A 12,883-nucleotide genomic window follows, 5' to 3' on the forward strand; every position below is an offset into this window, starting at 1 on the left:
TGCTGTCAGAACTATCATGGCAAAAATGTCTAGAGTGAGGTCGTCTTAGGCCATGTTATTTTAAACAAAGTTTTATTATAATTAATAAGGGTTCCATATTTGACCATTTTTGAAACTCATCTCAAAAAAGAAAAAAACTGGCTGAGATTTAGATGTGAATCTTCTGGAGGAAGAGTGCTAGCAGATAAAGTCAGCAGTGTCTTGACAGGTGAAAAACTCTTGGAACTTGTTAGCTGAACTGAAGTGGTAAGAATTACCTGAATTTTATTTCTTTCCAGATAAAAAATGTTGTCTTTGAGAATATGCATTTCATTTAGAATCCAGTGAAGGTTCATAGTCCATAAATTATAATTCTGATTTGTAGAGCAATATAAATTAAAAGAAGAGAACATCTACTACTTTTAAGTACACATTTTTCAAAATTGGTTTATTGTTGAATTCTGTTAGTTTAGGCTTTAAAAAAAGAGGAATGGATTTCCAGTCTCATGAATTGGAGGGAAAACAAAGTTAAATGAACAATCCACATCACTAAACTTTCATGGTTGCAATGAATTAATCATGGAGAAAGAGTGCAGAAAACTTTCAATAAATGTATGTTCAAAAGCTAGTCTCCCCTATGGGACTTCTACTTCTGAAATCAAAAGTGAAAAACCTCTGAGTTCTAATTGATTTCTTTATTTATTCTTGCAGAAATTGACATGGAAATCTAGACAAGCTGATGTAGACACATGCAGAATGAAGGGAAAACATAAGGTAAGCAATTTTCATTTCCTCTGCAACTGCCACTTTAGTTTAGTTGCATCACTATTATTTCAGGCTGCTGTCTGTGATGTGGGATGTATCGTGTCATTCACTTCTTACTAGTAATTGCTTTTTCCATCAACTTACTGAAGGCTTTAATTTGCAGAAACAGTTCACTTTGAATGTGATAAAATATTAGGACAGAAGCCACATCAATATCCTGAAATATTTAAGGTATTGAGCAGGTCACAACACTTAGGTTACCAGTTTTGCTTACCATTGCTTCAAAAGCCAAGTGCTGCTGTCCATCCCCTTCTGGGAATTTATTGAGAAGTTCAGGTACAGCATCAGAAACATGAATGTGGAGCTGTAGAAGGTCTGTTTCTCATACCAGTTTCACCCTCCTGTAACCTATGACTGGCTCAAGTATTATCATAATTAGATGCCGACTCTTTGATTCTTTACACCTACGTCCCCTTCTAGTTACAGGAGCTTTATGCCAGTACATTGTAGTGGTGATGTCACTGTCTGACAGCAGCACAGGTGACAAAATCACATTTTTCACTCTTCAGGAAAGCAACAGTTTTCAAACAAAATTCACCTTTGTCAACAACAGCAAACTACGAGCTACAATATGAATACTGTATCTTCAGCTCTTTGTAATTTTTAAATCACTAGAATATAAATTAATTACAAATTGCTCATTGTCAGTTAAACATAGTCAAAATAAGGACAGAGTATCACAGCGGGTGATGAAAACAGATACTCAAAATGCAGTAGTTGAAATAGTTTTTATTATTTTTCTTCAGGATGAATGTCATAACTTTATTAAGGTTCTCCTAAAAAGAAACGAGGATACATTGTTTATCTGTGGAACAAATGCATTCAACCCTTCTTGCAGGAACTACAAGGTATGTAATCTGTTTGTAGAATTTCACTTATGCTTTGCTTTGGTCGGATTTATTGTGACGATGTTGGCAGCAGCATGAGATTGTCCTTCAGCTCTGCACCATTCAACTCTGAAACATTTGTCCTGACTTGTTTCAGTGCTACCAAGTTCAATGCTGATTGAATTTCTGAGAAAATCTCAGACTGAGTACCTAGTTCTTTGCAACTCCTGCACATCAAGAATATTGCCACTTTGCATTGCCCTCCATAGGTGCAGAGTCCTTCAGATCCCTGCTTGGGGATGTAGTCCCTCCTCAGAAAGTTTCTCAGCTTGTCACTGACACTCACATCAAGTCACAGACTAATATTGGGGATTACTTCTAAGCAGCATGTTTTAAAATTTCTGTTCTACTGTTCTCAATCACAAAACTAGTTCTTAAGATGCCTGGGGGCATGGCAAGCAAAACGTGAGTTTCTTGTGAGCCTCCCAGGTAGGGATGCTGTGGAGATCCTATGGCATTGTGTACTGTGGGAATGATGGAACAGCAAATCTCCGCAAGGAACAGTACAGTAGGACAGTGATGTATTACTCACTTGTTGGGGACCCGCAAAGCCAAAACATTATCTTGAGCAGTGTAGAAACTCTGCTCGTCCCTGCATACTTGACATTAATGCCCTGAAGCCAATTTATTCCTTTGGCATAGTGTATCTCAGTGGTACTCATTCCAATAGGACCCACTTACTGAAATATTTCCCATTTTCTTAGGCTTTCACCATTATATTCTGATATAACTCCCAACAGTGGATGTCTCTGGAGTAGTTTTGTAACTAATTTATTTAGGCATTTGACATCCAGACTCTGCTTTTCTAGGCACTGTTATGCCCCACAGGTAATTTCTCATCTTTTTTTTCTGGAAAAATAAAATTCAGTTTTAGTAATGCTGCTCCTGACAAAACCACAAATGTCATTCAGGTTTTGGGTTCAGAGTTATTGTAAAAAAGCAGAATAAAGATGTTAAGATCCAGGAAAACTACTTCCCTAATGGTGTTAACTGTGACTGGTGGTCTTCCTTGATTTTTGTGTGGTGATGCTTTACCTCATTTAGCCACTATAATGGCTACAGTTTAGAAAACACAGGAGAGAAGTGCAGGGTACTATTTTCTTCCAGTCTGTGGAGGAAGAACCAAATTTGAGTAAGAATACAAGCCTGTGTCATGGTAACTGTGAGGTACAGTTAGCTAGTCTATTAACAGCTGTTTCTTTAATTTTTTCTTTCCTTACCTGCTCCTAGTATGCAATGAAGCTTCTTGATCACCAGGCGGTATTTTGTCTTCTAGTACAGTTTGTAATTTTTTATCTCTGAATGCCATTAATGAGGCTGACAAATCTCAGTCAGTCTCCTTGTGTGAAAGTTGTCTTTAGATACAATTACAGATTTCTTTGGCATCCTGATGTAAGGCATATAAATGGCCTCCCCACCCATACTCTAGAGTTTTCATCCCCCGTGATGAAGGGCTGGATAGTGATCCCTCTAGCAGTCTTCAGAAGGCCTCTGCAACACCTGCCCTGGCTTTTCCTCCATGTATGCCTTCATTATACAGAGAGAGAGCTAAACATGTGCCAAACAGAAAGCAGGGCTGTCCCTCAAGCATGCCAGTGATTGTGAGGATGAGCCCAGCATGTGAAGCTTGGTGCAGGAAAAGTTACTCAGGACTTTAACTCATTTCCTCTCACTATCACTTTTCACCCTTTGAGTAAACACAAGTAACTTTCCTCAGAGTGGATTTTGACAGGAAGAATACATGACAGAAAACGAATGATCACAAATCATCCACCTGGATTTGGAAACTGTAACGTACAAATTAAAAGTTTATTTAAGTTGATGGTGCTGTGTGGGTTATTTCTCATGCTCTGTGAATCTTTTCTGTATGTGATCTATACAGTATGAGCTGGACAAATTGCCTGAATATGGTACAAATGTTCTTATTCCCAAAATACTGTAGTATAAGCATCTTAAATAGGTAAGAGATGTATACAATTCTCCCTTAGCTCACCAAACCTTCCTGAACTTCATGTAAAGTCAATCTGTATATTTGTATCATTATCAACGCCCAGGGTGAATTTATTTCCCAGGAGTTACATATAAGCCTCAGAATTTACAATTACAATTTACAGATTAGTTCTTGCCTGATGGTAAGAGGATTCTCTGTGACACAGATTCAACCAGTATAGTAAAACTTGAAGAGCATCTTTCTGAATATGCAAATCAAGGAAGAGAGCACCACTGTTGAGACTAGAGCAGAAGGACCTCTGGACTTGGGGAAGAAAAATGTACACAGAGATAATTGTTCTAGTGTTGTTTCTTCTAAATGCTGTGGTTTGCAGTGTTATCTGTGTATAAGAGTGCTTCTGTTGGGTGACTGGCAAGGATAAATTTAGGAGCCTTGCCAGAACCAGAGACCACATAGCATGCTACAGTTCAAAATTAAACTTGTGTGCAGATAAAATATAGACTGAAGACTTTAGTAAAATGTGCCAGAGTGAGAATTATTAGCTCCAAACGAATACTTGACTTACTGGACATACTTTTTTCATGCTTATTTTATTTAATGCCATGATTTTTGTCAAGTTTTTACTTCACAGTCAGGAGTACACTTAGAGAAAGGGCCTTCTTTGCCCAGAAAAGAAACATTGTCATAAGCCTCATGCTGGGTAAGAAGATTTGTTTCTTTGTTTATCTCTCTGAGGAGATCCCTTTGATTTTTCAGATGGATACCTTGGACTATCTGGAAGAGGAATTCAGCGGAATGGCCAGGTGCCCCTATGACGCAAAGCATGCCAACGTTGCATTGTTTGCAGGTAAAATGACAGAGATAAACTTTTTACTTTCTGTCCTGCAGCCCAGACTTTGTGTAACACTGTGCCTCTTGCTTGAGCCCAGAATGCCTAAATCTAAATGGTGTTAAAGGGAGTAAACAATGACTAAAAAGAGGGGGCATAAGGAAATCCCTAGCAAAAAAAGCCTTCTCTTCTCTGAAATTAACTTCACAGTCATCAACATTGCATAAAGCCTCAGTTTCCTGGATCAGTAGTTCAGTATTTCCTGTATTCTTGATAATATGGCCAGTGTGAGGCACCATTTCTGGCTGCATTCAGCTTCTGTGAACATCAAAGGAAGTCAAAGCTTGTGTAAGCTTTAATTAGGATTAAGCAGGATATACTCATTAACAACTCTAAGCTAACATTCATAATAAAAGGAAGTTACAGAAAAGGCTGTGGCATGCCCTTTTCTAGATCTAGAAGGAAAGGGCAGGTAATTTTTTTTCTTAGATGAAAACATGTTACTATGGTCTCACCAGCTGCTGTAGACAAAAGGAGAGAAGTGTATTGGCTAGTGATGATTTATGCTGCATGCAGCAGAATATCGTTAATTCTGATTTCTACTACAATAGTTAGAAAAAATGATATCTTATAAATGGTGTTAATTTTGGCTGTTGATTGTGCAGTATTTTTATATATTGTCTCAGGAATTCCAATTAAATTATTTCCTTATTGAACTTCTCTTGGTGTGAACCCTGCTGATCTTTTCTTAGATCTGGCTGTTAGATAGGTGGTAAAAATAATAAAAACATCCTCCATGACAATGTGAGTCCTCTTCAGCAGGTGTGATGCTATAAAACAGAGCCTGGGTGCTCACAGGAAATAACTAAGCTATTCCTCTGAAGATTTAAGAATGTGCAAGCATTTTGGCCATTCTCAAATGAATCTATAGCCAAAGGGCTCTATTAAGCACTACCATGTTTGAGGTATCATCATCTGTCTCACAAGGAGAGATTTTATAACCTGATTCAACTTTTGTTGTTTTTTTTTTTTTTTTTACTTTTTATAGTGCAAATAAATGGGTCCTTTTGTGTCAAGAATAGTGATGATGATAGTGGTAGTATGTAATTTCTTAATTACAGTCACAGGCAGGAATATACAGTAGATATTCTCTAACTGTAGTAAGTAATTCATAAAGCATGGAAATAGAAAAACTCCTTCAAAGAAATATTTTTCCCATGTATCTCAGACTCCCTATCTCTACTGCAGTCTGAATGACCTTTCAGAAGGGTCTTTCTCAGTGTATTGGCCGAGAAAGAGTTTATGACCAGTCTATTGTAAACATTCACTTTGAATGCAGATGAAGTTCAGAAAGATGACTCCAGATTTGTCACTGAAGAAATTCTTGGATTATTTGAAAATAAAGAGAATATTTCTAGAAATGATCATACTCCTTCATGGTGATTCAGAATAAATATGATACATTTCAAATAAATATTTGTAGAATATGCCTCGTAAATCTGCTAGCTTCAGAAAATCACTGTTATATGTGTCTTACATATTGATACCCATGCTAACTTTTCAGAGTGCATTGAAAAGCAGTTTCAGAACAGTTTAGGGCAGTAATCCAAGTCATCTGAGTTTGTTGGATGCACTTACATGAGTATGGCTCTTCTTGCAGCCTGTAGGTATTTCAGCTGATATGTACAAATTCTAGTTGGTCACAGGAACTTGGCAGGAAAGAAAATAAGTGTGGTTGTATAAACATGAGTTCAGACATCCATATCTAAACAATTGAGCTTTTTATTCTATTTTAAACTGGGGAGGGGGGCACATGTAGTAATTATTTTTTCCATTTTGCTAAGAAAAATGATCATTCTTAAGTAGCCAAATTAAGGACAAGAATTGCATGAGTCAGAACAAAGTATACAGTACTGCTAATAAAAACAGTCTGAATTTTAAATCTGGAGCTGAAATTCACAGACTCACAGAGTTTCTAGGGTTGGAAGGGAGCTCTGGAAATCATCCAGCCCAACCCACCCTGCCAAGGCAGGGTCACCTACAGCAAATGACACAGGAATGAGTCTAGGTGGGGTTTGAATGCTTCCAGAGAGGGAGACTCCACAACTTCCAGGGGAAGGCTGTTACAGTGCTCTGCCACTCGCAGTATAAAGAAGTTCTTCTCATGTTGAGGAAAGCTCCTGAGCTTTACTTTAGGGCCACTGATCCTCATCCTGTCCCAGGACACCACTGAAAAGAGTCTAGCAACCTCCTCTTGGCAACTGCCTTTGAGATAGTTGTATGCATCAATGAGATTCCCTCTCAGTCTTAAACTAAGTTTGGAAGTATAATGAGGAGAGCTTGACCAATAGAAGCCTCTCTGCTTTGTCCTGGGAATGTCCTCAGTGCTGGTGCCTTCAAGGCATCAACATAATCTCTGTCAAACAAGATGCAGACAATTCTGATTTTTATGCAGACACAATAGAGAAACAATTTTGTGTGCTCATGCTGCACCACTTGTGCTTCTAGCAGACATCATGTTCCAAGATCTCACATATGAAAACAGTCCTGTACAGTTACCATGACCTGCAAACAAAGTAGACAACAAATACAATTTTAAAATGTTGCTGAACCTTGTGCTTTCATGTCCTTATAGTTTTTTTTATGTTTTGGTTGCCCTTGGGGGTGCCATTTTGTAGGGCCTTTCTTATTACTTGTCCTCTGTTCTTTAAGGGAGAGGAATGCATAATTCATATGGGAAATGCCTAAAATGCAAGCTAGAAAAGAAATATTGATGGGCAATCCTCCTCCTACTCTTTTCATTCCTGTTTCAGAAGGGCTTGTTATTTAATTTTTTTTCAGAAGCATGTTATTTAATTTTTTTTAGTGATCTTTGGCAGAGCAGAAGTGCTCTCAAGGGGAGAAATTTTCATAAGCATCAATTAGCTGACAGTCTTCAAGCCCTGTCTCGTTTGCACTCCCAGTTAAAACTAACAGTTCTATTTGTTTTGCTGGCACACCTAAGCAGAATTTCTGAGCATTGAACTAGTGACATGTGACTGGATAGAGTAGTTCAGTATGACATACCTAAACTGAAGAAGAATGATTCCATAAGGTTATTTTCTTCCACAGCATCCCTCTGAAATTACCATTTTGCAAACTAGTGAGTTGCTTGTTCAGTACTCAGTTCCATTTACCTAGCTGGATTTTTTCGTTCCTTCAGTATTCCTAAGGAGATTTGATGGTGAGAGAAGAAGCAATTGTACTATTTCTAATGCTCCTCCCACCTTGTTTCTTCTTTCCTTCCTCCCCAGAGGGAAAGCTGTATTCTGCCACAGTGACCGACTTCCTTGCTATAGATGCGGTCATATACCGGAGCCTGGGAGACAGCCCAACTCTGCGGACAGTTAAACATGACTCCAAGTGGTTGAAAGGTAGATAAACAACAAGGCAAAAAAAGCAGCATCTCTGATGAGAGTCTTGGATTTCTGACAGACCTCTTTGTCATTTCATTTCACCAATACTTTCTGGCAGAAAGAAGGATGTAGATTACATCTCTTTCTTACTCTGATCTGTTTATCTCTTTCACTCTTTTCCTGACCCCAAGTTACTAGATTTGACAGAAGCTGTAAGCTGGGTAGAAAATCATCAGAGCATGTATTCCAGTGAGCTTTCTAAGCTGAAATCCACCAGTTTATGTCTGTTGGATGGAAAAGTTGGAGCTTGCAGAGCTCTGTGTACTTGGCCTGTGTTTGAAAATATTCCTGCCCCACTGCACTGTTAGGTAACAATCAAGGCTTTATGAAGTATAGAAGGTTTGTCCTGTAATACTAAGATTCATTAATGAAACTAAAATTATGGTAATATTGCACAAAGCCTTTCTGTTACAGTTCTTAAGAACTGTACTGCTGCCATTGAATTAGGCAATTTTTGTGCTCTAAATGCCCTCATTGTTAAGGATTGTGCTGTTTAGCTTCATGTAGGTGTTAAGAATTGTTAGCATTTGGAGTGATTTTAACAGAGAGCAAAGCCATAGTTTCAAGTCTTTTTCTGCATGCAGAAATGTTTTGTCAGGTGTCAACTTTAGCTGTCCCACTTTGCTTGCTGCTGCAGACACGTTTGGGCAGAAACTGTTACGTGGTTTGTTATTCCCTCAACTCACAGCCTGCATGCCATAAAGAGCACTGCTTGGTCCCTTCAGGCATATGGTTATAAATGCCTGTTTACCTTTCCTCTTACTCCATGCAGGGCAGACATATTAGTAGCAGAGACTTAACTACCCTGCAGTGATGTTGTACAGACTTGTTCCCAGCTCTCCTGTCCCCAGACAGTGATTCTTCTGCAGTAGTGATTTGTTTGTTCTGAAAACTGATCAAGTTTGTCAAGCACAGACATTTCAACTCTGGACATTAAGTGTGAATGTATTTGGCTTCTCCTTGCATTCTGTATCCTGTACGTGGTGCCTAAATCAGGTGTCTTGGGTTGCTGTTTTTTTCTAGAGCCGTACTTTGTTCAGGCAGTTGACTATGGCAATTACATATACTTCTTCTTCCGGGAAATAGCAGTGGAGTACAACAGCATGGGAAAGGTAAGGGCAAAAACACTGCCTTGAATGACTTTGTCAGATTCAAGAGGAGGAAAACTTATGCTATTCTTGGACCAATGCAGTTACAAGTGACCTTGAAATGAGAACCGTAAATCATGATGACAAGGTCAGCATTTTGAGAAGATTCCTATTGCTCAAGCCAAAAGGTTGGCTGGAGTGAAACATTGCACTGTCTTGAAAGGAAAATGTGTAATTTCTTACAGTGATGGTGTATGCTAGAGTCTCTTTTCTGAAATTATAGAAAGCACAAGGCTAATGTAGTTTGTTCAACACAGTAGATAATTGTTAAAAACAGATTCCAAAGCAGGAAGAAATTTTTCTGTAAGAAATATGAATTAGGATGCTGAATAAACAAGGGTAGGAATTTTGTGTTCTGCCAATCTGCAAAGAATAATTAAACACTTTCTGCATTTTTGCTAATTTCACAATAGCTTTCTGACTAAGCAGTCAGAAAAGCTGACCAAGGTCACAAAGGTGGAGAGCAGGAATAAAATCCCAGCAAGATTTGCATAGTTTTTAAGTGCTGAAAACACAAGAATCAGAGCAGCAGTGTGGGTTGCAGGGACTGTGAATATGAAATGTGCTTTTGTTTGGGGAAATAGAAAGCTTAGCAGTCTGTATGGAAATGAGTTTTATATGGGTTGAGAACAGATCTCCTGAAGGATTTATGGCTGTGTAGTAAATGCCATAAAAGTCTTATCTTTCATAGCACACTGTTCCAAAGCTTAATTTTTTCTCTGTTTCTTATTTGTCATAGATTATAGAAAAGTGGTATTAAATTAAGCGCCTTGCTGTGTTATTCCAAATGTTTTAAAAGCAGTATTCCAATGAAGACTTTGAGTCAAGCAAACACTTAATATTCTCCATTATTTTTGCTCTATTCCTTCCAGGTAGTTTTCCCAAGGGTGGCCCAGGTTTGCAAAAATGACATGGGAGGATCTCAGAGAGTGCTGGAAAAACAGTGGACTTCCTTTCTCAAGGCTCGGTTGAACTGCTCAGTTCCTGGCGACTCACACTTCTACTTTAACATACTGCAGTCAGTTACAGATGTTATCCATTTCAATGGCCGGGATGTTGTTTTAGCAACATTCTCCACTCCATATAATAGGTAATAGCCAAAATAACCTTTTACCTTCTATTTCCTTTATGTTTTGCTTTTCACTGTAGTTCCTTTTTACTTCATGCAAGCACAAGAAGTGATTACTCATACAACATAATTATTACGTACCATGCACTTAGCAATAGTTTGTGTTAAATTTTAAGGTACCCTAGTATTGCTTACTTCATACTGATGACTTAGTGTGGCTTTCAGCCATTTACTATTTGGACACATTCCTTGGACATACTTTTCTTTACAAGGGAGTAGTTCACACCAGCCACCAAGAAGTGTTGCAGCATGTAACTTGCAGAATATTATTCCAAAGAGAAATTTTTTCTCTTTTTTTTTTTTCTTTTTTTCTATTTTTCTCCTCGGAAAGAAAGGACTGTGTCTGTCCTGTTTGTAGCTAAACCTCCAAGAACCATGTTATCGCCTTCTTTTTGTTTTATGCCTGCCTGGTGACTCTTGCATTGATCCTTGACCCTGCATTGACCCTACTGCCCCCTGACTCTCCTGGGAGAACCAAGGTCTTGCTGGCTGGGAAGGATCCCCAGAATACCTACTTCATTGTTTGCATGGTTATCCAAAAGAATCAGTTCATCTGTAGAGATTTTATTACTGTTACACATTTTAGTGTGTTTGGATGTTATTAGAAGAGTAACTGTATCTAATTCTTGAGAACTCCCAAAGAAGTTAAAAAATAGTAACTTTCTAATTAAAAAATATATCGCAGTTTCACAGAGTAACATTTGAGCTAGAAGAGGAATTTTATTGTTGAAATTAATTTAGCTTTGTTGTACCCTTGCCACCCCTTGTCAAAGCCTGACCTCAGAGAGGTCATTCACAGAACTGATTTCAAATGAAAGTAAGCCTGGGTCTGTAATGTAAAATCACTGCTTTTGACATCAAAACAGAAGGAACTGCAATGGAATAATTATGCCACCAATAGGGAATACAAGCTTAAATTAAGATCTCTTTTCATGCAATCTGGCTTAATAAAAACAGGCGAACAAATAGAGATTCAACATCAGAAAATGGATTGTATCTTGCAATTATCTCAAAATTGCAAGTATTATCTCAAAACTCTGCTAGTATTTCCTGTGGTGTATCATAAATAATTCTTTTCCTTAAGTCTTGCATTTTAAAATCTGAGTACTTGGTGTAAAAAGCAAAATACTATTTTGTAGGCCGCAGGTTTTCCATGCCAGAAATGGAAGATGACAGGAAGGCATATATTTTTGGACACAGCTTATTAGCAGACCTGGCGGCCAGGAGGGCCAAGCATGTCCTGGAGGGCATCAGGGACAGCATGCCCAGCCAGGCAAGGGAGGGATTGTCCCACTCTGCTCTACACTGGGGCAACCTCACCTCAAGTGCTGGGGGCAGTTTAGGGTACCACAATATTAGAAGGATCTAAAGGTATCAGAGACCATCCAAAGGAGAGCAATGAAGGTGGTGAAGGACTTGAGGGGATTATTTACTCCATATAAGGAGTAAATAAGGCCACTTGGCTTGTTCAGCCTGAAGGAGAGGAGACTGAGGGAAGACCTCACAGCAGTTCAGAGCTTCCTTCTGAGGTCAAGAGGAGGTGCAAGAACCAATCTCTGCTCTCTGGTGGCCTGTAAGAGGACTCAAGGAAGCTGAGTCATAGAGGTTTAGGTTGGCTATTAGAAAAAATAGGTTCTTCTCCCAGAGGGTGGTTGGGCACTGGAGCAGGCTCCCCAGGGAAGTTACCAAACCTGACAGACATCAAGGACTATCTGGACAAAGCTCTCAAGCACATGGTATGATTCTTGGGATGTCCTGTGCAGGAGGTTTGGATTTCAAGGATCCTTGTGAGTCACTTCCAGTTCAGGATATTCTGTGATTCTGTAGCTCTATGAAACCTACTTCTCACATAAATGCATCTCTCATTCCTCCTCCACTAAAGAAAAGTTGAAACAAATATCTTTGGTCTCTAGAAAAAAGTTTTCTTTAGACTGAAGTGGAAGAGATTCCTTCCTCTAGTCAGAGGTCACTTGGATAGAAGCTAGTGTTGAGTTGTAGTCCAGTAGTTCAGAAGTGGCTTGGACCCCCTTGGCTACGACCCACAGTGCTCCATCCTTACCACTGCATCATACTACAGACCTGCAATCTGCCACCTTCACAAGCAAAAGATGTTGCAGTTCTTTGAGCACAGCAATGCCTCCATCCATGCGTAGTTGTGTGTTGAGCACTTGTAGCTGTGTGTTAGACACCTCAGGATTTCACGGTTGGTTTTTTGTCTTTAGGACTCAATTCAGCAATGTGCAAAATATTCTAGCTGGAGTGGGTCTTGAGCTGTCTTTTAAGATTTAGCTGTGTGGCTAAATACACCCTTGACCATCTCTTACATCAACATATATATATGGCTGCCTCCATTTAAAACTCCTGCTGTGCAGTATCACATTAATATTGAGCTTTGAAGTTTCCTTCCATATAAAAATATAAATCTGTGGAGATCAAAGTAAAACTACTGTACTGTCTCTCAACTCGTTGTTTTTCTTCAGTAAAAAGCATTTTGAAACTGTTTACTATTCAAACGGTTGTTTTTCTATCAATTTATGTAACTCTAGGCGTTTAGCTTAATCCTCTGTAACAGTATTATAGTTCCTACATTTTTTCTTTGATGTATAATAATGGACTAGCTAAGAGCAGGCTTGAAAGCCTCGCCCAGCTGGGTTCATGCCATTTTACCCAATAAAATCAA

General features: G+C 38.8%; 1 protein-coding gene across 2 annotated transcripts in view; it reads left to right on the top strand.

Annotated features, from left to right (window-relative positions):
• The window catches only part of SEMA6A (semaphorin 6A), a 119,279-nt gene that overhangs the window by 59,878 nt on the left and 46,518 nt on the right, over positions 1–12,883 (top strand). For both annotated transcript variants that reach the window (XM_053932937.1, XM_053932938.1), the window contains exons 5-10: positions 691–753; positions 1,551–1,652; positions 4,399–4,489; positions 7,765–7,884; positions 8,950–9,038; positions 9,947–10,164. In XM_053932937.1, the coding sequence (XP_053788912.1) occupies positions 691–753; positions 1,551–1,652; positions 4,399–4,489; positions 7,765–7,884; positions 8,950–9,038; positions 9,947–10,164 (683 nt within the window). The remainder of the gene's footprint in view (positions 1–690; positions 754–1,550; positions 1,653–4,398; positions 4,490–7,764; positions 7,885–8,949; positions 9,039–9,946; positions 10,165–12,883) is intronic.

The sequence above is a fragment of the Vidua chalybeata genome, chromosome Z (assembly GCF_026979565.1).
Source record: "Vidua chalybeata isolate OUT-0048 chromosome Z, bVidCha1 merged haplotype, whole genome shotgun sequence".
In the NCBI taxonomy this organism is placed as follows: Eukaryota; Metazoa; Chordata; class Aves; order Passeriformes; family Viduidae; genus Vidua; species Vidua chalybeata.